This window comes from Grampus griseus, assembly GCF_964374135.1.
Source record: "Grampus griseus genome assembly, chromosome: 2".
NCBI classification, from domain to species: Eukaryota; Metazoa; Chordata; class Mammalia; order Artiodactyla; family Delphinidae; genus Grampus; species Grampus griseus.
The window spans coordinates 86,666,556-86,690,914 of NC_139018.1; the positions used below are offsets into that span (position 1 = coordinate 86,666,556).

The 24,359-nt window shown below is 42.2% G+C and overlaps 1 protein-coding gene across 2 annotated transcripts in view; it reads right to left on the reverse strand.

Moving 5' to 3' along the window:
- The window catches only part of TP53BP1 (tumor protein p53 binding protein 1), a gene marked incomplete at its 3' end in the record, with an annotated part of 66,435 nt that overhangs the window by 5,242 nt on the left and 36,834 nt on the right, over positions 1–24,359 (reverse strand). For both annotated transcript variants that reach the window (XM_082647768.1, XM_082647767.1), the window contains 9 exons: positions 24,049–24,141; positions 18,790–19,273; positions 15,083–15,235; positions 8,061–8,332; positions 7,248–7,397; positions 6,522–6,952; positions 3,330–3,521; positions 2,695–2,910; positions 875–1,090 (listed from right to left, as the gene is read on the reverse strand). In XM_082647768.1, coding sequence (XP_082503894.1) covers positions 875–1,090; positions 2,695–2,910; positions 3,330–3,521; positions 6,522–6,952; positions 7,248–7,397; positions 8,061–8,332; positions 15,083–15,235; positions 18,790–19,273; positions 24,049–24,141 — 2,207 coding nt within the window. The remainder of the gene's footprint in view (positions 1–874; positions 1,091–2,694; positions 2,911–3,329; positions 3,522–6,521; positions 6,953–7,247; positions 7,398–8,060; positions 8,333–15,082; positions 15,236–18,789; positions 19,274–24,048; positions 24,142–24,359) is intronic.

The following is a 24,359-nucleotide window of genomic DNA, read 5'->3' on the forward strand; positions in this document are numbered from 1 at the left end:
AATAAATTTAAAAGAAAATCATCCACATACCTGAAGCGCCAACCATCACAGATCTGCAGTTGGTGCTATTTTCTGATAACGATGTTCCCTGATTCGATTCCCTCTTGCAAGACTCAGCATTAGTCAGAACTCTAACTTGTAGAACATCATTCCATTTGGACTGTTAGTCTTTGCAGACACATTTGGGTACTGCACTGCTGTCAGTCACTTATATTGCAATGTATATTTGTACCTGCCCAGTTTTCTCTCCTAGATCACACACTCTTTAGACATGTCAAATAATTTCTACCTCTCCCCATTGCAGTCTACTCAAACCCTGAGTAACAGACAACATAGAAATGTGTAGGTTTAGTTTAAGGTTGAAACACAAGAGTTGAAAAGGCCTAGAGGCTCTTTCTCTGACATCACCCTGGGACACTGGGTACCTCACATTCCCAGTCTTGCACACAGACCTCAAGAGAATAAACTTCACTCTAGCCCCTAGAACACAAATGGGAAGGATGGCAGGGCATTCAGAAACCTGACTGACATGGATGATTTGATTGTAGTAGGTAAAGTGAACGTTGGGTTCTAAGTCCCAAGTCTACCATTATCGTGGATAAAAAGCAATTATTCGACCTCTCCAAGCTTGTTTCCGCGTCTATAAAATGTAACATCTATCTCCCGTCTGCCTCACAGGATTGTTCTGAGGAACTGATCACTAAAAGGAATTCTGTGAGAATAGTCTATAAACCAAGAAGCAGGATTAAATTAATTTTCCCTGACCGTGATTCCAGTTGCCACTTGCTCTTCCTCCTCTACAGATGGTTCATAAAGTGAATGGAAAGGAAGGAAGTACACATGTTAGAGCCCTCAGGGCTTCTTAGGGTCTTACCCTCCTCTTCCTCACTGCTTCCTGTAGGACCATCTGGCAATTTGGAGCGGCTAGCCAACTTGTCACTTGTTGTGGCCATGGTGAGGAGAAAGGCATAGCCCAGAAACAAGGTCTTGTTGAGGGGCAGAGGCCCTCTCTGCTCTTCCAGGGCAGAGGGTTCACCCATGTTGTCTCCACTCTCACAGGGGCTCACAAACTCTCCTGCCCCCACTGCACCTGGGAAGGACAGAGGCACAGGGTACAGACCATTCCTGGGCACGATGGGATGTGCAGGCAGTGTCCTGATGAACTTTTTTGAGCTATAAACCAAAGACCAATCCTATGGCCAACAACCTAGGAACAAGTCTGCAGTGCAGAGTAGTTCTATGTATTTAAGTTTTACAGTCATGACAATGTATACATTATTTTCATAAGTGAAAATCAACTAGTATTGTTTTTATACAAACAAACCAAAAACTTCTGAGGTCATCTGCAGAAAAGGTGATTCTAATACAAAGATAAAGTAAAAGTGAAAAATGTTTGGAAATCTTCAGCCCACTTCCTCTGCCCAGTGCCCTGATTTCCCCAGGATATGTGATATCTTGAAGCAGCCTTTGAAAAAGTGGGTTCACCAAGAAATGTCCCCAGCAGATACTCCCACCCTATCCCTGACCCTCACCAGAACAGTGCACAGAACTTTGTAATAAAGTGTTTTTACGTGTTGATGGAACAATATCAAAACAGCCTGCTTCAACTGCCCCAGTTTTCAACACCTGGGAGTAGGTAAGTGAATCAGCCAGTCCAGAACACCCATGCTTGGAGTGCCCCAATAAATCCTCGAGAAGAAAACAAATACCTGACTTGGAGAAGCTGAATCGTAGGCTCATTAGGAGGCTAAGATGACAGACAGGTCATGCCTCCCTAAAATAAAACCAGCAGCAAGAGAACAGTCTGATGTAGCATGTATAAGCCTGGGCTTCAAAATCAGACTGCCTGAGTCTGAATTCTGGATTACTGTGTCACCTTGGGAAAGTTAGCCAACTTTTCTGTGCCTCAGATTCTTCAACTATAAAGTGAATTCTAGCACCTATACCTCATAGGGATTATAGGAGGTAGTATGTATGACGCACTTAATTCCATGCCTCACATACCCTGAAACACAGCAGAGGTGTTAGATAGATATGGAGATGACACAACTCAAATACACAGGAAACAAAAGCAGCTCTGGTGCCAGGACGATGTAACAACCAATGAACTTCCTCAGCTTGCGAGACTCAGAAAGCGCCCTTGGGGCAGACTCTGAGGACTTTACCTCTGTGTCTCCAGAAGCCACAGTGGCTGGGCCTGGGTCACAGCAGAGACCCAGTAAACAATAAATGGATTGAACTCCTCTATTAATATGACTTGAGGGACTAGAAAGGGGTTATTTGGGGGTAGGTAGGGAGAGGGGAGATACAAGCCAAGGTACTGGCTTTCAATAGGACATCCGGGAAAGCCAAAGGGCCCTGAGCACAAGGGAGAGGGGAGCAGAGCTTCTGGACGGAAATGGTGCCAGGAAAAGGCAGAGGTCTAAGAAAAATTTCACCTATTTTGAATCTGCTCAAATGAATTACATTTCCTCTCCCTCCTAGAACCAACACAGGGGTCAGCGGATGTTGCCAATCAAGACCCGGCTTCCTATCTACCCAACTGGACTCTGCTGGGAGATGGAGGTTTGTGCAGGACTCCAGCTGTGTAACTGGGACGGAGGAGCCATTGCGTGTATCAGGCTCCGTCTCTCCAGCAGCTGACCCTGCATTTGCTGTGGTCTGAGGGAGAATGAGGCAAAAGGGAGCACTCACCAGGTTTCACAGTGGCAGATTTCCGGCCTCGCTTGGCAGGGGACCGTTCCTCCTCAGAAGTGGTAAGTTTTCTTTTGCCTGAGGGAACTCCGGTGGAGGCACGAGGGCTTTCTGTGATCTTTCGGGTAGGGGTTGTACTGCTGCTGCTGGAGGCAGTGGGGGTGGCAGGGGAGCTGATGTTACTTCGCCGCTTCCGTTTCCCTTCCACCAAATTGTCTATGGGAGGATAAGCCGCAGGTGAGTCAACTCCCATGGTCTGAGGCCCTGAACGCCAAGAAGCTGGGCACAGCCTGATTCAGAGACCGCCACACCCTTTCCCCCACCTCCCATGGGGGCAGGAAGCCTCTTTTAAGGCCACCATATTTTCTGTTTCAGTCTCTGCCATGACTAAAATGTGCTGGGTCCCTTATAGAACTGGGGAGGCCAAAAAAAATCTGAGGACTTACTATTTGGTCTTGGCGAGAAAACAGAGCTATGAAGTGGCTCCAAAAAAACTGGCTCATTACCATCTCATAAACGACCAAGGAATGATAAGATTCAGGGAAGCATTACTGATTGCTCTAAAAACCACTCCTCCTACCACAAGCAGGCCAGGGTCCAGAGGCAGTTAGCTGTTCAGGAAGCAGAGGTCTTACCTAAGCTGATATCTGCTGCCTTGGTGAGGGGCGTCACTGCCTCATATGGGCCTAGGCCGTACTGCTCTCTCAGTCTGTTTCCTTGCTCCAAGGACAAGATGACAGCCATTCGCTTATACCACTTCCTTTGGCCTTCTTTTTCAATGCTGTAGTACAGCTCTCCAGACTCCTTCCTATGCCCTTTCACCACTCCTGGGTAGGAAAAACATAAAAGCAGCTTGCTGTTTAGGCTGTTCAGCATCCACTCAGAGCAGGCCTGAGTCAGGGAATTAGAGGAGGTACAACAGAGGACTGCAGTTAGGGCTGAACAGAACCCTGGCTGTCAATCCCAGACACCGCACCACTTAGGGTACATGTAGACACCACCCAGGGACTGGACCGTGAAGCTTTTCAGCAGAAAGAGCCCTTTAGTTATAAAATAAAGCTTCCTAAAGCCAGCCTTTGTGGGTTGTTAGCGGTTCAAATGGTTCTTGAAGTGAAACGGCATGTGGTTTGTTAAACAGTCCCATTACAACTTTACTAAACCTTTCCTTCTTGGTTTCTTTGGAGGCTGGGTGATAATTCTTGAGTTAAGTTGTAGATGAAAGATGACATCATTCAAAGAGAGAAAGCATGTGTCTGTGTAGCAAAATCAAAATAGAGATATAGACCAGAGAAAGGAAAAAAATAAATCCTGCCTCTCCTCCCTAATCTTCCCTCCTTATTATCTACTTTTCTGCTCTTGTTCTGATTCAGAACCTCAAGATAAGGCCTTTAGATTAGAAGGAACACGATGTGGGGTATAAAAGGAAACTGGGCTAGAATTCAGGAGACCTGAGCCTAGGCCTAATTCTGCTACCACCAAGCTGTGTGATCTTGGGCAAGACCCATTTCCAATCCTATAAAAAAGATACATATATAAATATAAACATAAATGCAACACACATATGATATAAAAACAGGGCACTAATGTGAATACTTTTTCATTCCTATGAACAGAAGGGTTCATTTGTTCTCTCCCATTAGCCTGTGCTTAAATGAAGGGCTAAAGAAACCCAGAGCATGCACCAAGGGGGAAAAAATGATAGAGGAGAAAGCAGGCCTTGGTTCTCTCCCTCACCTATGCCACAGAATCACTCTCTTTCCCCTTTGCTTGTTCATCTCCTGGCTTAAATCTCTAAATCAAAAAGACCCCTCAAGAGCACAAAGAAGCCCAAGGCCAACAATACACTTCACACTAATGACGAGCTACTAGAACTAGAAGCTGTCTAGTGTTAACATTAGCAGACAGCCTCAATAAATGGGACACAGAATTCCCTCCCCTGTATGCCATAATTCACTCAGGATAGAGAACTGCCTCTCTCTTAAGAGGGCCTAATGTGGACCTCCAAGAGAGGCTTTACACCAGAAAGAGGAACAAATGCATTTGATACAAACTATGTAAGTCACAGGTCATAAAAGATCTCAATCCATGTGCTACTAACTGATGCTACATGGAGCTAAGTGTTATCCAGAACTAGAAGGTGAAGTGGCCCATATAACAATGAAATAAAGGGGCAAAGAGCAACTACTCAGGAGTCCAAAGCACGAGAAAGTCTGAAGAGACTTCAACAGAGGCATTTTTGCCCATTATATACCAATCCTTGTTCCGAAAAATCCCCCAGAAAAAGGATGTTTTTAAATGACAAACTCAATGCAAACATGTATTCCCAAATTACTTCACAGAAAAGAGGCAATATATTCAAAGAATGGGCACATGAAACAGTCATAACAGACAGAAATCTCTCACCATCACCGGTACAGGGAACTGTACCGGTTTAAAAAAAAAAAGGCACCATTTTTCCAAACCAGAGAGTAAGTGGTGGGTGTGCAGACACACAAACACAGCACTAACAACCTCCTCCTAAGCAAAAATATCTCAATATATTTGCCACATTCAGCTACCTAAGGTTCCCATCAAGAAAGGCAGTAACTTTACAAGTCAGTGGTGAAAGAATACAAAATGGAAAGGGAAAAACACTAACTTTACAATGGAGAAACTTGGCAACCACCACCTTCACCAATGATGAAGGTTAATATCAGCAGAGATGCCCTTTGGATGTCACATACTGCCCTCCCACATACAATGTGTTGAGAAAGACACTTCACTTCTGCAGCATTCCTTTCAAAAACCCATAACGCCAATCTAGAGAAAACGTGAGACAAACCCAAACTGAAGGACATTCAAAAAACACCTGACCAGTACTCCTCAAAACCGTCAAGGTCATGAAAAACAAGAAAAGATTCAGAAATTGTTACAGATCAGAGAACAAAAGACACATGAGGGGGCTTCTCTGGTGGCACAGTGGCTAAGAATCCACCTGCCAATGCAGGGTACACGGGTTCCAGCCCTGGTCCGGGAAGATCCCACATGCTGTGGAGCAACTAAACCCATGTGCCACAACTACTGAGCCTGTGTTCTAGAGCCCGCAAGCCACAACTACTGAGCCTGCGCTCTAGGGCCCGCGAACCACAACTACTGAGCCCACGAGCCACAACTACTGAGCCCACGTGCCACTACTACTGAAGCCCACGCACCTAGAGCCTGTGGTCCACAACAAGAGAAGCCACCGCAATGAGAAGCCCACGCACTGCAACAAAGAGTAGTCCCCGCTCATCGCAACTAGAGAAAGGCCGCGTGCAGCAATGAAGACCCAACGCAGCCAAAAATAAATAAATAAATAAATAAATTTATTTTTTAAAAAAAGAAAATAAAAAGACACATGAGGACTAGATGCAATACAGTAATCCTGGATTGGATCCTGGGACAGAAAAACGACATGGAACAGCTGGTGAAATCCAAAAAAGTTGGGAATTTAGTTAATAGTAATGAGCCAAGGTAGTTTTCTTAGTTTTGACAAACGTACATGCTAACGTAAAATGTTAACAACAGGGAAACGGGAAAGCTGCGTGAGGGGTTCATGGGAACTCTATATACTATTAATACTCTGTACTTTGCAACTTTTCTGCATATATAAAATTTTTCAAAAATAAGAAGTTTATTCAAAAATAAACAAGCAATAAAGAAGAACAAAAAAGCCAGGGGTGAGAGTAACCAGCGCTAGGAATGAAATACGACATTAGAGAACACAGAAAAGTACTCAGGCTGCAGTGAACGCTGTTGGTATTGGAGGATTGGAGAGGTGTTAAGAGAGGTCTTGCCTCTTTTATTACCTGCACTGAAATACTCATCCTCCGAAAGGGCTGTCACTTCTGTGTCCAGTGGGATGGGGTCACACAGCAGAATGTCTTTGCCCAACACATCACACTCATACCCATCATCAAAGAGCAATTTATACTTCCCAGCTCCAACATCTCGCGTGATTTTTCCAGAGTAAAAATAGCCATTGGATGACCACTTGGCTACAACACGGAGCCCTACAAAGCTGTTCCCTGGAGAGGAGGCATCTAAGCCATCAGAAGGGCCAGCAGCAGTCTGGAAAGGAATCTCTGGAGAGTCGCTTCGACGCAAAGCACCAGCACCCATGTCTGCTCGTCTGGTGGAGTCTGGCACGCGGGGCACAATACGGGTGAAGGATTTATCATCTGGCGACATGCTGGGTGAAATGTCCTCTATGCCCAAGGGGCCAGGCACAGCTGTTTCCCTAAAGAGAGATAAGAAAAAGGAGAAGGCAGTGAGAATAAGCAGAGAGCAGTACTTATCTACCAATTTTCCCACTCCTTTGTCCATGGGTCTCCAGCCCATTCTTTGCTAACCCATCACAGGCAGACGCCTGGTGTCTCAGCAGCCTCACTCTGAACCCTGCCCACTCCCCGGTCAGTGTGGGCCCCTCTTCTCCCTCCTGACACCCCACATACTCTCTACTCCCCTCTCTTCTCTCTACTCCCTTTTTTTCTGAACAAGTCATAGACTAAGTGTATCTCACACTACCCGGGTACCTGGTTCCAGTGGTCCGAGAAGGCGGGCGGCCCCTTCGCCCGCGCCCACGAGGCGTGACGGGAGCCTTCCCTCCCTGTCTGATGCCAAGGCCCGCATCACCATCCTCCTCACACACTGGCGTCCCTGTCTGACTGACCCCTTTTCTAGGACTAGAGAATGAAGACAGGTTAGTCTGATAGCACCTGCTACTGGATCCTTTCTTCACAGTCTCCCCTTGGTCCTCAGACTACATGCCAGGCCAACACGTGCTGAGCCTCCAGGGCAGCAGGAAGCTGGTCCACACACCCACCACCCAATCAGCTGGGAGCAGGAGTACAGGGTAACAAGTAAAGGACATCCTTCTATGCAAGTCTACTCCCTCCTGACAAAGCTTCCTACTGCTGCCCTCAAAAACAGCACATCCATTTCTGCCCTGCCTTCTCTTGTACTTCAGGCTCTGGATACCTGTAGAGGAAAACAAAAAGCTAGGGAATGTGTCAAGTTGGGGCTGCTACCCCAAACTTTCTGTACTCCCAACCAAAACACTCATAGGCTGCAGAAAATGGGGGCTGGGGGACAGGAATATGTGCCAGCTTTCCCGAAGTCCCCTCACCTGTTTTCTACAGTTTCTCAGGAATTCTGCCTCCCAGAGGGCTCCACCCTACCTCCCATGCAAACCCAAAATAGAAGAGGAACGAAAGGGGAGGAAGAGGAGTTGATTTATCCTAGGAGGAGGATGCGGGGACTTCCCATTACTCCCCTTTTCCCGTGATATTAAAACGTCAGCAACCCTGCCCCTGCTGTGGCTCTCTCTCTGGAGACCCTGTCTGCACCTCAGTTTTCCTGGGCCTCCTCGGGAGCTGGGCAAGGCAAAATCTGCGGGTTCTGTCCCACTGGTTTTCCCTTTGAGTGGTCCGGCTCCTCTCCCTGAGCTGCCACTGCTGTGCATGGCTGAGAGACTTGTCCCACTTGACGTGCGGTGTAAGCTGGATGCCTTGGAGGAGAAGGAGCTGATATCCCCCAGGTCACCTGAAGAGCCCCCAGTCTGTGAAGGGGAAACTTCAGTTTCACACTCCTGACACTCTACAACTGGCTCTTCAGTCTCCTGCAAGGAAGAAATGGATACAAGAGCTTAAAAAAGCCACAATAACATAATGCTCATGTGATGGTTGGAAAATCCTAAATGGCAAGAAATTTCAATTCAGAAAGGTGGGAATTAGGAGGGAACTTTCTGGAGTAATGGAAATGTTCTATATCTTGCTTTGAGTAGTGATTACATATAACTGTCAAAGTCACTGAACTGAATACTTAAGACCTGTGCATTCTACAGGGAATACATATCTTCGTAAAAAATAAAATAAAGGTGGTACTAGATCAGAAGAAAGAGACCTCTATCCTGAGCTAAGTTAAATTATCTTTTTACTGGACAAGTTCACAACCTTTGGCTGCTGAGAACCCAGCAAGGATTCCAACCCAGAGGACACAGGTAATTCCCTGTCTAACAGAAGAAAGGTAAGGAAGTAGGTAGGTTAGAGGAAGAAGTGGTTAGGAGCCCTTCTGGGTACATGATTATAGCAGTGGGTAGCCTTACATGTTTTTTGAAATTAGATATTTTCTATTACCTTTCAATATGTGATCAAGGAAATTAAAAATTATAGGCAAAAATAGCTATATAATGGTATCACTGTTTACCAAAATGAAAACCAAAAAGGCAATAATCAAAATATATGAATTTCCAGTATCTACAGAGGACAGGAATATCAAACTGACTTTATCTCACTCACATGCCTACTTTGATGGATTGGTAGTGGTTGCCTGGAGCTCAGTTTTAAGCAGCCACTAAGGCTAATTCCCAGGTTTAGTGAGGAAAGGTTCTAGGACCAATCAGCAATGTCCTCTACGGGCACAGGATTGAGAAATTACAGCACAGGTGCTGCACATTTGCTTTCCTACTCTAGCCTGTTCATGCCTTATTGTGCTAATTATCAGAGAAAATATGGAGAAGTATAAGACAGACTCTTCCCTCAAAGAGTTTACAGTCTCTCTGGGAGACAGTATGCAATGCACACATGTTTAAATAATGCTATAAGATGATTAAATGATTATTTTTGACCACTCCCTTCTTGAAAATCTCTTCTCTTCTAAAATCTATAAAGTCACTTTTTCTTCCTTTCATTCTACCTCTTTAGCTACTTCTATTTGCACTTGTTTTTTGGTTCCTCTTTCTCTGCCTATTCCTTTTAAATTAGTATTTCCCAGGACTCTGTTCTCATTCCTTTCCTTACTCTCCCATGCTTTCTCTGGCCAGTCTTACCTGACTTATTCCGGCCTGTCTACCAACAATACAATGATGACTCAGCTCCAAATTCACGGATGCGAATGCCTACTAAACTCTTACCCTTGTATGTACTAGGGACACCTGCAGTTTAACCGATCCAAAACTCAATCTGTCATCTTCTCTTCATTTCCTTGCCTTCAATGAATGAATCCTGGACCTCCCCAGTGTAACTCATATCCCCTGCAGCTCTCTGTAGCACGGGCTGGTTTTTCTCAACCAAACCTCAATTCAAGAGTTTGGAGATGAGAGGCTTCCTTGCTCCCCACTGCCATTAACAGATCATTTCTAACTCCCCACTTCTTGCTCCTACCAAATCATTATTTGCCATTCTGTTAAACTCTCTCCTTCCCTCATTGTTACTCACCAACATTCTATCAATTACTGACTCTTCATGCATGAACACGTTATACTCCTGGTTCACAGCCTCCCTTCCGCTGTCATTTTCCGAGGCTAACATCCATCAGACGACCCATCCAGCAACAATCTTTCCTGATTTAATTACCACCATTAACCTTTTCCTCTACTCTACCTCAGCCATCTGCTACTACCAGGGTCATTACCAGAAGCTGCACCACCTCCAGAAATCTTACCATTCTCCAGTCACCATCTCCTATCATCCAACTTGCCTTCTTTAGCTGGATGTGAGTCAGCATAATCTGCCAAGGCCACTTGACTAAAGCAGGTGTTGAGAGCTCAGAACTTAAGTCAACTCCTTCTCTTGGACACGGCAAATGAGCAGGGGCAAGACCAGCCTAGAGGGCTGGGACTCCAGGCTGTGTCTCAGTTGGAGAGTAGGCCCAAAGAACAGTAGCTAACTACACCTGCCTTTGCAACTGTTCAAAAGTTGAGTCCTTGCTCTTATAATGACTTGGGCCCAGGCTCCAAGGTGGCCTCATGATCTTTTTAATGTATTTGCTTATTTTTTTCCTGTGCGTCCTTCCTACTAGACTACAGAGGCCACATTAAGACAGAGTAGTGACCACCTTCTTTCCTGGATTTATCCTCAAAATAGCACAGTGCCTGCCACAAAAGAGGTCCTCAGTAAATATTTACTGCATGAAGGATCTTCTCTCTCAAACCAGTGTCCTATTTATATTCTCTCAGTAAATGGTACCACCATCTATCTGCCCAGGCAAAAAGCCCAGGCATCATATATGATTCCTCCCTCTCCCACAATCCCCACATGTAGGAATTCACCAAAGTCTATCAATTTCACCTTCTATATATGTATTTTTTTACATCTATTTCCCTCCTCTCAATCCCCACTACCACTGTCCTAATTTGACACTCATTGCCTCTTGTCTGAACTATGCCTCTAACCCCTCCCATTCCAATCGTTACACTGCTGCCAATTGGACCTTTCCAACATGCAAATCTGAGCATGTCATCCCTTTCCCCCAAATTCTTTAAAGGCTTTCCATCACACAAAAGATAAAAATCTAAACTCTCTTCTATGATATACAAAGCCTTATGCTCTGGGCCCCTACCATCCTCAAGAGCACCCTCTCTCACAATTCCCTACCCTACCGTCCTTGTCACATTCTAAATATTCATTGAGCATGCCATGCTGTTTACATATTTACAAACCTTTTCATTCTGCCTGCAGCGTCCTTCTCCCCTGCCCTTCGATCTCATCTGCCGCACTTTGAGCACTACATCTTCTGTGAGGCCTTTTAGTCACCTTCAGGTAAGCTAGCAGGCTCTGGCCCCTCTTTCTAACACATCTTTCCATACCTCTACTACAGCAACCACAAGTTCTGGATTTGTTGCATGTCAAGTGTAAATAAGCTCCTAAGAGAATAGAGACCCTGTCTTTTTATCTTCTTAGTCTCAGTGCCCACCATAGTGCTAGGAACACAGCAAAAAAGAAGCTGCTGGTAAATAAATGAATAAAATTTTTAAAATATGATAAACAAAGGCTACAAGAGATGAGGGAAGGAAAGTTCCCAGAATCCTCTGACGTCAACCTGTCCACCTTCACACCTCTACACATCTTTGGGCTGCCCACCAAGTGTACTGTTCCCACATCTGTGCTCTTTACTTTCTGCCTCTGTGCCTTTGCTCACCAAGCCTTCTTTCTGTATAGAACACCCTTTCCCTGTATCTCCCAATATCTAAAAGCTTCAGTGTCCAACTCAAGTACTTTCTGGCCCTCACCCAGAAAGGCTTTATCAAAATTCTCTTCAGACACGTTTCCTCCTCTTCTGAACTACTACACACACCTTCTGTTTGACACACATCCCTTTCACTCTTAAGAGACAGCACAATGTAGTAGTTAGGAATGCAGGCTGTGGAATTAGACTGCCTGGGATGAATTCTAGTTCCTCTGTTTATTAGCTTTGTAGCATTAAGCAAGTGATTTTAACTTGCTATGTCAGTTTCTTGAGTGCAAAATGGGAATAACAATATACACCTCACAGCTTAGTTGTGAGAATTAAATGAGTTAAATCACGTAAAAGTCCTTAGAATAGTGCCTGGCAGAAATAGAGACACAGATGTAAAGAACAAACGTACGGACACCAAGGGAGGAAGGTGGTGGGGTGGTGGGGTGTGATGAATTGGGAGATTGGGATTGACATGTATACACTAATATGTATAAAATAGATAACTAATAAGAAACTGCTGTGTAAAAAATAAATAAAATTTAAAAATTAAAAAAAAAAAGTGCCTGGCATATAGCTAGTGCTCAATAAATGTTATTTGCTATTACTATTTTATTTAATTATGGCAAGTGTTTCCCAAACTATGTAACATAGGTGTATAATACACATTACTTTAAAAAATGCTGGGCTTCCCTGGTGGCGCAGTGGTTGAGAGTCCGCCTGCTGATGCAGGGGACACGGGTTCGTGCCCCGGTCTGGGAAGATCCCACATGCCGCGGAGCAGCTGGGCCCATAAGCCATGGCCACTGAGCCTGCGCGTCTGGAGCCTGTGCTCCGCAAAGGGTGAGGCCACAACAGTGAAAGGCCCACGTACCGCAAAAAAAAAAAAAGTTCAATAGTCAAATAAATTTAGGAAATGCTGTGTTACACAATAAAATAGATTTTTAAAAATATTTATTCATTTACTTTGGCTGCGCCGGTTCTTAGTTGTGGAGTCTCTGTTGTGGTGTGCGGGATCTTTTAGTTGTAGCATGCGGGCTCATAGTTGTGGCATGCATGCAGGATCTAGCTCCCCGACCAGGGATTGAACCTGGGCCCCTGCATTGGGAGCACGGAGTCTTACCCACTGGACCACCAGGGAAGTCCCAAAATAGATATCTTTACTGGAGGGCTTCTTAGACCCTTTAATGTAATATGCACTGTGAATCTCCATGGTGGGGGAGGGGGCAGTTACAGCACTAGGTGTTTTCTCAAACTTAATATTTATGACCATGGAACTTTGTTTTCCCTCTCAGAGTATCTAGCAGGCCTGCTGTTTCCAAAAATATACTTTAGAAAGCACCATAAAAAATATTAAATAAAGTAATATGTTTAACACTTAAAACTAGTACCTGGCACATAGTTCAGTGTAGACTACAACAGTTACAAAAACTTTTCATGAAAGCAAATTTTTTCTATAAAGCTGCTAAGCTCACAATTTTTCCAAAATAGTAATAACACTGAAAAAAATTTTGTAAACATAAAATTGAAGGTAAATCAACGTTTTAAAAGAATTATTTCTGGAACTTAGTGTATAATAAATAAAGAATTGGGAACTCCCTGGTGGTCCAGTTGTTAGGACTCCATACTTTCAATGCTGAGGGCCCAAGTTCAATTCCTAGTCGGAGAACTAAGATCCTGCAAGCTGCACAGCATGGCCAAAAAAAAAAAAAAAAGACAATTTCTCAAACTAATATAAAATCCTTTCTGACATGAGGGCCACAATGGCCCAATAATGAACAATAGCAATAATATGTTCCACTTAAAACTATATACCAGTTTTGGACTTCCCAGGTGCCACAGTGGTTTAGAATCCACCTGCCAATGCAGCGGACACGGGTTCGAGCCCTGGTCCGGGAAGATCCCACATGCCGCAGGGCAACTAAGCCCGTGCGCCACAACTACTGAGCCTATACTCTAGAGCCCGCATACCACAACAAGAGAAGCCACTGCAATGAGAAGTCCGCGCACCGCAAGGAAGAGTAGCCCCGCTCACCGCAACTAGAGAAAGCCTGCTCGCCGCAACTAGAGAAAAGCCTGCACGTAACAACAAAGACCCAACACAGCCAAATAAATAAATAAATTCATTTTAAAAATTTCAAAAAAAATAAATAAAACTATACACCAGTTTAATTCTCCCTGAGCACAACCTCCTATATGGCTAGCTGGCAGAATTAAAGAAAAGTGCTTGACTAAGGAATAGAATAGCTATGCCTCTTATCAATTACTAAAATGGTTCCCAGATATTAACATATATACCAAGAAAAAAGTGCCAGGTCTTTAATTCTAGAAAATCTCTCTAACCTCAGCAAGTATTAGATCTAAACAAAGTCAGCATACAACGTTGTACACTATAACAGTCAATAAACACCAATATTAATGCTGACACTGGGAATGAGTCCATAATGAATCCTACTAAGAAATAAAGGTTCATCTCCAGGACTTCCCTGGTGGCGCAGTGGTTAAGAATCTGCCTGCCAATTCAGGGGACATAGGTTCGAGCCCTGGTCTGGGAAGACCCCACATATCGTGGAGCAACTAAGCCTGTGCGTCACAACTACTGAAGCCCACGAGCCCTAGAGCCCACGTACCACAACTACTGAGCCCGAGTGCTGCAACTACTGAAGCCCGTGCGCCTAGAGCCTGTGCTCCATCACAAGAGAAGCCACTGCAATGAGAAGCCCACGCGCCGCACTGAAGAGTAGCCCCTGCAGCAACAAAGACCCAACGCAGCCAAAAAAATAAATTAAATAATTTAAAAAAAAAAAGGTACATCGCCTACTAACAGGTTCATAACCACACACGAATGGAAACTAAGACCAATGAGTAAAAAATGGTAACACGTGAGAAAACAGTGAGAAACGATGAGAAAATACATGCAGCTAAGCAGGGAGTTCTACACTTCATTAGTTTCCACGGATTAAAAATAACACGTAACAGGGAACTATATTCAACATCCTGGGATAAACCATAATGGAAAAGAATATAAAAAAGAAAGCATGTCTCTATGTGTATAACTGAGTAACTTTGCTGTACAGCAGAGATGGACACAACAGTGTAAATCAACTACAATTAAAAAAAAATTTTTTTTTAAACACATAAAATCTTTACACATGAGAGATTTATCAATCTGTTCTTTATAGATACACAGTGCATGATGGGATTGGTTAAATAAGTGACCAGAGGTCAAACAGCAAACCCATAGTTGGGAAAGACAGAACTCAGAACTCTAGCCCAGTTGTTATACTTTCTCATAAAAGGATTAGAGAAAACAGTGTTAGTAGCTAGTTGTATAGGGAAGAGGGGAGCAGGTAGAGGGCCAGGGTAATTCTTCTATTGAAAAAAATTTGCCACATAGACCCACAGTGTACATTACCTCAGTTACTTTTCTTTCTACCTCTGTTCCGTCCACATAATACACATCTGTGATGACACGAGTGACAAGTGTGCGAACCTCACGAATTGTTCTCATGTGGCGATGCAAGACGTGGCCATGAGGGGGCTGAGGCATATCAAACTCTTCCTCTCCCTATGATAAAAAATAGAGAGTCTCACTGCAAACTGTCAGAATCACAAGTCAACTGCTTCATGATGAGCACTGTTCAGAGGTTCCATGAATCTAATGTGATGGAATTTTCCCGTTGCTTTGTTTCTGTTCACCTATAGGTAACACTAGGGATGGACCAGCTGTCTAGCCAGAGGCTAGGAAAAGTCTGTATCAGTTTCACCTAAAACCCATTCCTGCCTAAAGTAAAAGCATAACATCTAGCACTTATATCTAGGATATTTAAGTGAAACTTTGACCCCCTAAAAGCACATTGAGATTGTAATCCTTTTGATTTTGTTGCCGACTTGTCAATCAGCATTCAAGTTTACACTTACAACAGGCTCTTCAGATAAAAGGAAGGCATTCTTTAGAACTTTACATAAAGCAATAACATCTGTTAGTCTCAGTGCAGTCTGTTTTTTCTGCATTAGTAAGTGAAAACTACGGTTTATTTATACCTGGAACAAGACACACTGATTTCTCCTAGAATTAAATATGAAATATTTGATCTATTCCAAATAAGAGATTGTAACTAAAGAGTTGAGCTAGTGTCCAGAAACAGAGAACATTAGCAAATTAGGATTTCATATCTAGTTGCACCATAATCAGTTATATATTTTAAATAAGACCCTACATTTTTATGACAACTGTTACCTACATGTTTTCTCATAACACCTAGATCACATTTATCCATATCCAAGCCCCCCACCCCGCTTCTACCCCATGGCTCTGCAATTGTGAGAGGAAATGCACACTTTTTTCTCCCACCTTATTTCCCCTATAGTAGACTGATTTTACTTTCTGCAGTCAGTGTCAAGGTATCTAAGTCTTTCAAAAGAGTTATATTTACCACTGCAATAATGAGTCTGGTTTTTTCCTGATAGTGTGGTAGTAATTTACCTAAAGTAATTTCTCTGAATAATTTGCACTCCAACTTCATGTTAGGGGTGAAATATCTACTAAAATTATGTGAATAAATATAAATAAAATAAAATGCGTGGAAACTTATTCAACCAATTCCTTAAAATACTTCGGTATATACAACTCTGGTTAATGAATGGTCAGGGCATACGTCAGTCATCAGGGTGTATCAGCGCCATGGCAGCCTGGACTTCCTGCCTGCACACACAGGGGTCTAAAAGGTTTCAGTGCGCTTTATATGTCCCTGAAATGCGGCCAAAAAGCCTCCCTGTATTCTTCCATTACAACAGCCAGACAAATGATCACTTCAAGAGAGATACCTAAATAAACATGTCTGATAGAATAAGAAAGGAGAGAAGGGAAAAAGGGCAGATAAAAAGAAAGTTATGCTTACTCTCTTCAAATAGTCTTCTGAAAAGAGGTTTCTGTAAAGATAAATAGCTTGAGGATCTTGTTATGATTAAGGGAAGATAAAATAAAAATAAAACCACACTTTCACTTCATAGAAAACCTGGCTCTAGGCCCACTTGACACATAAATGGAAATTTAAGGAATGTCAAATGTAGGCTGCCTATGTTTTTCTCTGAGTACTGAACTGAGTCCTACCCAGACTGCAAGGGATAAAAAAGCACTGATGTTTGGAAAACCTCCATACAGCGTTCCTCATTTTCCAACCATTCTTCAAAAGATGGCACACCAACCCCAATTTCTGTTACTGTACCCACCATTTATATTTTTTAATTGCGGTAAAATATACTTAACATAAAATTTACCATTTTAACCATTTTTAAATAAACAGTTTGTAGCATTATGTACATTCACATTATTGTGAAAACATCACCATATACACCTCCAGAACTTTTTTATCTTTCTCAACAGAAACTCTGTACCCAATCTGCATCTGTATTTTTTTAGCACTTTTCTTTCCTTAGCAGGAGCAACTAGCTCTTAAATATGTCATTTCACTCTGTATGACATAGTAGTAGTACAGCATAAGTGGTGGTTGTGCTGGCAACAGCTGCAGTAGTAGTAGTTAAAACAATAATAATCAATAGGTTGTAGCAGTAGCCAACACATATTGAGCTTTTACTGTGTGTCAGACCCAGTGCTAAGAGCTTTGCAAACTTTATCTCAACTTTCACAACATCCAGATGCTGTCTGACTCCAAAGCCTGAGCTCTGGCTCACTGGCTCCTATCATCATGTTGAGACAGGAACAGAAATTATTTCCCTATTTGACAGAGGGAGAATATGAAGAAGTAAAAGAAAATACAATCTAGTGGCACCCACATGATTGCTGTCTTTAAGATAAACTCTTTTCATAAAGGCAGAGAAACCTAATTACTATGTGGCAGAATCAAACACTTTAAGGGCGAAAATAAACAGCTGCAAAATAGGGTCTGATGTGCTACAGCCCCTATATCCAAAAGGCTATGCTATTTTGAAACTTCCTGAATTGATAAGGTCTTAGGTCTCAGAGGCTGTGTTACTATAAAAGGCTAATATAAACAGAATTTTTGGAGAGGCATGGATAAACAGAACAAGACTACACAAGCTGTGATTTAAAAACAGAAAAGCAACATAGCATAATGAAAAGAATACCGATTCTGAAGTCAGATATGCTGAGTTCAAATTCCAGTTCTGCCACCTACTGATGGCAAAATCTTGGGCAAGTTACTTAACCTCTCTTCAGCTTGGTTTCTTTACCTGTGAAATGGGAATAATAATACCAACCTCATGGGTTGTCTTGAGCACAATGCTGATATACTGTAGGTGTTCAATAAATAGGAATTATTTTATTTTTATAAAACAAACAACTTGGACCATTCGAATGAGAGGCACATCACTAGTGAAGCTTTCCTAGGCAGATCCCAAGTGAAGATGATCTACCAGAGCAACTGAAAAGGCAATTTAACCACTATTACTAATGAAATTTTATGAACTTCCTCTTGTTAGCATGTACATTACTACCACCACTTCTTACCCACTCAATTTTCACTAGTACCTACAATTCCCTACTCTATTCCCAAGAAGCTGTTCTTCTTCCAGTCTCACGTTCATCAGCCCCAAACCTTTTCTTCCCAGTATGTCTATTCCTAGCCTCTTTCTGCAGTCCCTGGTCACCTGGGGACTTTCCCTGTTAGTGTTCTTTGTTTACAATACTGTGATAAACTATCCTTCATGCTTCTTCTACTCCTTCCTCCTTTACTTTCTACTCTCTCAGTTCCTGGGAACATTGGTTAAATAGACTTGGGGGACAAGCAATTAGCTCTTATGGTTATAAAGGAGGATGAGAAATGATGGCAGAAGGAAAGACTGAATGTAGAAAAGTATTACAGGACCCAGACTATATTCCTGGCTTTCTCTTCCAGTAAAGACCTACTTGACAAACTCTAGTACTATTCCATTTCCCTGAAAGATTATCTTATTGGCTATAGCTACCCATAATTTTCACTACCCTATCCCAATCCTGGATGAATTGTTTTTATCCTTTAACCACTGGTTTGTATAAAACTGTTAAGAATTATCATTAAGTACAAGTACCACAACTTAAATTCTCTGGGAATCCAGATAGTTGAAAACAGGGCCCCTGAGGTACCCTGTATGTTCTCTCACCTGGCTATGGAGTGACTCTGTATCATCCCCAGGAGCACTGACTGGTTTCTCTCCACTCCCCCTCTCAGTCTGAACTGTGGCATCTTGTTTTCCAGAGTTCTGGTCCACTGTACTGGTCCCTTGTTCACACACATTCTTTACAGTCTGAGTTGCTGCTGAAACAGTTTCGGGGACCCAGAGGGAATGCTCTATGGTCTGGATTCCTACGTTATTTTGGCTGGGCCTTTCAATCAAGGCTTCACTAGATTTTTCCTGACTGGTATTCTGTCCTTCTTTCTGGCCTTCTGGCATGTCTGTCTCCATTGCTTCCCCTTGAGGACTGGATGGCTCCTGTGTGGCCATCTCCAGGGAGGTAGGAGAAGCAGGGTCTTTGATAGGACTACTGGGCTTCATAGGCTGTTGACTCTGGCTGGTCCTTTGGTCACCTTCTAATTTTCCTTTCTCCTCTTCATCTTGAGTACTTGGAAAATGCAGCAAGTTCCCCCTGAAAATCAAGCACATAAAGAAACCATGTCAAAAAAAAGAAACCATATCAAGTAAGCAAGTGTATACGTGAGTGTGAGTGTGAGTGTGTGTGAGTGTGTGTGTGTGTGTGCGTGTGTGTGTGTCAAGGGGGAACCATAATTTGACACTCTGAGATATGTGGGGAAGGGTGAAAATGAGGTGACCGAGTATATGACCTTACAAGATTTCTCATCATAATTTCACTCCTGTGAAAAAAGAACGGTGCACAGGACTATTCCACCATGATGGTAAAATAGCCATAAAATTTCTTCTCTCCATTAGCTATGAACTCTGAAAACTGACACAGGAAAATAAGGTAAACAAAGGATGCAAAACGATTATTGAAGTCATAAACACTGAAGGCAACTTAGGGATCTACTTCAAAACAGATCAATTAGGTCAAGATGTCTCATTTGGCTTTATTAATGGTTTTAATATTTCTTAAATGACTCCTAGCATTCTAGATACTGTTCATTACACCCCTTGACTAATAATTTTAGGAAAAGAAACCCAATCTGTAAAGGAAAGAGTTGTAGGTGAGATTCTATCTTTGCTAGCTATATTGACATTATCTACAACTAACCATTTCAGAATGACTTGGTTCCTCACAGTTCAGGGTATTTCTTCTCATTAGTCTTCCCATTTGGCTATCAGTGATTTATTCATATATCCCACAAGCATTTGATGCATGTCTCCTACAAACCAGATACCATGAAGCCCTGAGGTGCCTAGGAGCTTTCTTAAATGCTCTCAACAATACATCAGAATAAATAGGCCCAGATTAACTCCAAGTGAGCAGGTTACACAGAAACTTGACATTCACATCTTATTCATCTCCACGCTTAAAACACTTAACACGGGGTTTAATATAAAGTGCTTAGGGCTTCCCTGGTGGCGCAGTGGTTGAGAGTCCGCCTGCCGATGCATGGGACACGGGTTCGTGCCCCGGTATGGGAAGATCCCACATGCCGTGGAGCGGTTGGGTCCGTGAGCCATGGCCGCTGCGCCTGCGCGTCCGGAGCCTGTGCTCCGCAACTGGAGAGGCCACAACAGTGAGAGGCCCGCGTACAGCCAAAAAATAAAAATAAATCAAAAAAAAATAATAAAGTGCTTAATAAATTTACTTTCAACAAAAGAATGTTCTCTCAATCAATTAACTGCAAAAATCTACTTTCAGATTAACTAATTGTATAACTGTGTTCATCATATAGAAAATGCCCGTAACTTCTAACTTTTTAGTAAACCATAAGTTGAATGCATCACTGTACTATAAAAAACAACATACTAATGCATTTTTAGGTTGTGTTAAATATATAATAACCAAAATAAGATAAAAAGAACCCATTCTGAACTGACCATGGAAAAACATCTGGAATGTTTCAGGTCATCATATTTTACAAAGCATAAACTGAGATATACCCAGAAGATAACATCCAGGATGATAAAGGGTCTAGAAACTATGTCACATGCTGTTGTGTTTGGCCAGAGAAAGATGGAGCCATCTAGACAGAAAAAGCTGTCTCCAACTTGGGAGGAGCTCTCACCCTTAGAAGCTGAACTGACCTGGGTAGACAGAAAAAAGAAGCATGAAGAACTCTTTGGGGCTTGCTCTGCTCTGGATCTTGGAGAAGAAAGACAAAAGGAGAAGTCTCTGAGGTTTCTATCTTGTGCAGCTCCGTTTACCAAAACAGGAGATCAAAGTGGGATTTAGAAAAGAGTTCTAGCCAAAGAGAGCCTGGTATGCATTTGGTTGTTAGAGCCTGTGTCTTCTCTGTCAGGAACCTCAACTGAATGGGGATATATGGTCCAGTGAAGAATAGGTAAGAATAAGATCACCAGAAGACAGACGAATAACACCTATCTGGTTTATAAGTGATCATACATATAAATTACTTAGCACGGTGCTAGATACACAGCAGATGCTCATTGATATTAGTTGCATAAGACAAAGTATGAACTGAATACCCATGTTTGAATCTTTAAGACATCTAACATATCAACAACTGAGCAATAATGAAAGTGAGCCAAAAGCTAGAAGGGACAAGACTTGATTAACCATTTCAAGAATTCAATTACCATTGTTCCCCGCACTTTAAATAAGCCTAGACATTTTACCTCAGAAGCTATTTATTTAGTGTAGAACTTCCGAATAGAGTTTTACTTCTAAAACAAAGCTTTACTTTTTTTCTTTGTTTTATTTTTGACTTTTTAATTCTTAATTGACAAATATTAGGCTGCTTTTTTCTCCCAAACTGTTAATTGGAACTCCTCTCTCTCTAAAGACTAAAGGTATCTCATTGCAACATCAGCAATATTCAGCAGATTCCTGTCAAATACCAGAATTTTGGTATCTATCTTTCTTGGGTTAGCATCAGTCAAATAAATAAATGATGTTCAAATCACAGTCACTTCCCTCCAAGAAACATCTATCATAAAGATGTGGTATATTAATCTCCCAAGAAACAATAAAGAAGGAAACTTCAGTACCAGAAAAGAGAAGAAATTCAATAATTGTAAGAAGGACCACACTTCTCTTTCTTCATTAGTTCCAGCTACACAATTCTACTCTGGTCACTATATGTCAGATTTAGAAACTGATGCAAAGAAAGCAAATTTTAGCAGGGAAAGCCTGGGTAAAATTAATCCAAAGTGAAACATGGAAGAAAAAACCTCCATATTTAATAAACTTCTAACCATTCTGTTTTGAGTGTAGGTCTGTCTGCGGAGGAACTGGAATCAAAACCAGCTGGAGTGCTTCCCTGGTGGCACAGTGGTTAAAAATCTGCCTACCAATGCAGGGGACACGGGTTCAATCCCTGATCCAGGAAGATCCCACATGCTGCGGAGCAACTAGGCCCGTGCGCCACAACTACTGAGCCAGTGTTCTAGAGCCCGCGAGCCACAAATACTGAAGCCCATGCGCTTAGAGCCTGTGCTCTGCAACTAGAGAAGCCACTGCAATGAGAAGCCTGTGCACCCCAACGAAGACCCAATGCAACCAAAAATAAAAAATAAATAAATTTTAAAAACAACAACAACAACAAAAAACAGCTGGATTCTCAGGCCCTTGTTCTACCAAGGTTGAACAAAAATCACCAGCATCCTAGTCTCTCTATTTTAAAACAGTCTCTAGTGGGAAGCAGCTGCATAGCACAGGGAGATCACCTCGGTGCTTTGTGACCACCTAGAGGGGTGGGATAGGGAGGGTGGGAGGGAGGGAGATGCAAGAGGGAAGAGATACGGGGACATATGTATAACTGATTCACTTTGTTATAAAGCAGAAACTAACACACCATTGTAAAGCAATTATACTCCAATAAATATGTTTAAAAAAAAAAGTCTCTATTTTAAAATAGGAAGGCAATACGATGCGATCAATTAATTTCCTAACTGCTGGGTCAACACCATACCATTTTTGGAATAAAACAAGGTGGCATTTCGCCTAACAAGCCTCCTGATACAACAGAGGATATCATCTGGGCTATCTGATTCCCAAAAATACCGACAAGTTCACATTTAATCATCAGAATGTCCAATAAAAGCACTGACATGTTTCTCTTAAATATTTCTATCAGTAAGGAACACAGAAATTATGTTGCAGGGAATTCCCTGGCAGTCCCGTAGTTAGGACTCTGCACTCTCATTACCGAGGTCGTGGGTTCAATCCCTAGTTGGGGAACTAAGACCCCGCAAGCCACGGTGCAGCCAACAAAAAAAGAAAAAAATAAATTATGTTGCAAATAACACTATTAGGAATATACCTGTTGACAAAACATTATTATATTCCCTAATTACAAAATCATTGATTTCTAGAGATAAAAGATTCCACTTCATAATGATAATACAAACTTATTCCATTGCCATTACTTATTTCCCTATACTAAATATAAGAACCACATATTCCAAACAAGATACTTTTCTAATAGAGAAGAAATACTTTGTAATTCAAAAAATTTTTTCCCACTTCAGAGCTGTTCTAAGAGATGAAGGAGTAAAGAAATTATGGGAATTTTTTAATTCCATCGAGTCTGACAAACTTTAAATTTGAGATGTTGAACATCTATCTCAGTTTTGCCATATGGGAAATTAAAGAGAATAAAAAGTCTGTTAAAAGTAAACGTTTTCGGCACTTCCCTGGTGGCGCAGTGGTTAAGAATCTGCCTGCCAATGCAGGGGACACAGGTTCGAGCCCTGGTCTGGGAAGATCCTACATGCCACAGAGCAACTAAGCCTGTGCACCACAGCTACTGAGCCTGTGCTCTACAGTCCACGAGCCACAACTACCGGAGCCCACGCGCGTAGAGCCCAGTGCTCCGCAACAAGAGAAGCTACCGCAGTGAGAAGTGTGTGCACAGCAATGAAGAGCAGCCCCCGCTCACCGCAACTAGAGAAAGCCCGCGCACAGCAACGAAGAAGACCTGACGCAGCCATAAATAAAAGTTAATTAAAAAAGTAAACATTTTCAAACTAAGTAAAAAATCTTAGAAATACAGAATGATATATTTTCATAAGTTTATGAAGACTGAATCATTTTAAATTGATAGAACTGGCAGATAAAGACAAAAATCTATATCTATAAAATATTTAATAAAATTTCTGACATCTTATTTATAAATCCACCTAGAATATGTCACAGTCCCTCAGATAAAAGAGTAAGCTCAAGTTCACAAAACAGTAGCAGTATATTCCAGATTTTGCTACCAACCATTTTGTGAATCAATGTAGCCCAAAAGATGCTATGAAAATAATGCTTGCCTGATGGGTACAGAGGGGGAATCCTGACTTCGAGCCTCATCCTCTTGCGGGGCTTCACAGACACAGCTAAACGCAGACATGGTCTTCTGGGGACTAAGAAACAAATTAAAGCAATATACTGTGTTAGTTCTGAAAGGAATAGTACCTCTGGAAATTATCCTTTTAGGCACAGAGAGAATAAAATCCTTTCTCTGAATCTGAAAAATCTGAATACCAAATATTTGATGACATTAAGGAATCAATGTCAGATTTAAAAGCATGATAGTAGTACTGTGGTTAAGTTCAAAGTAAAGAATTCTTATCTTTTAGAG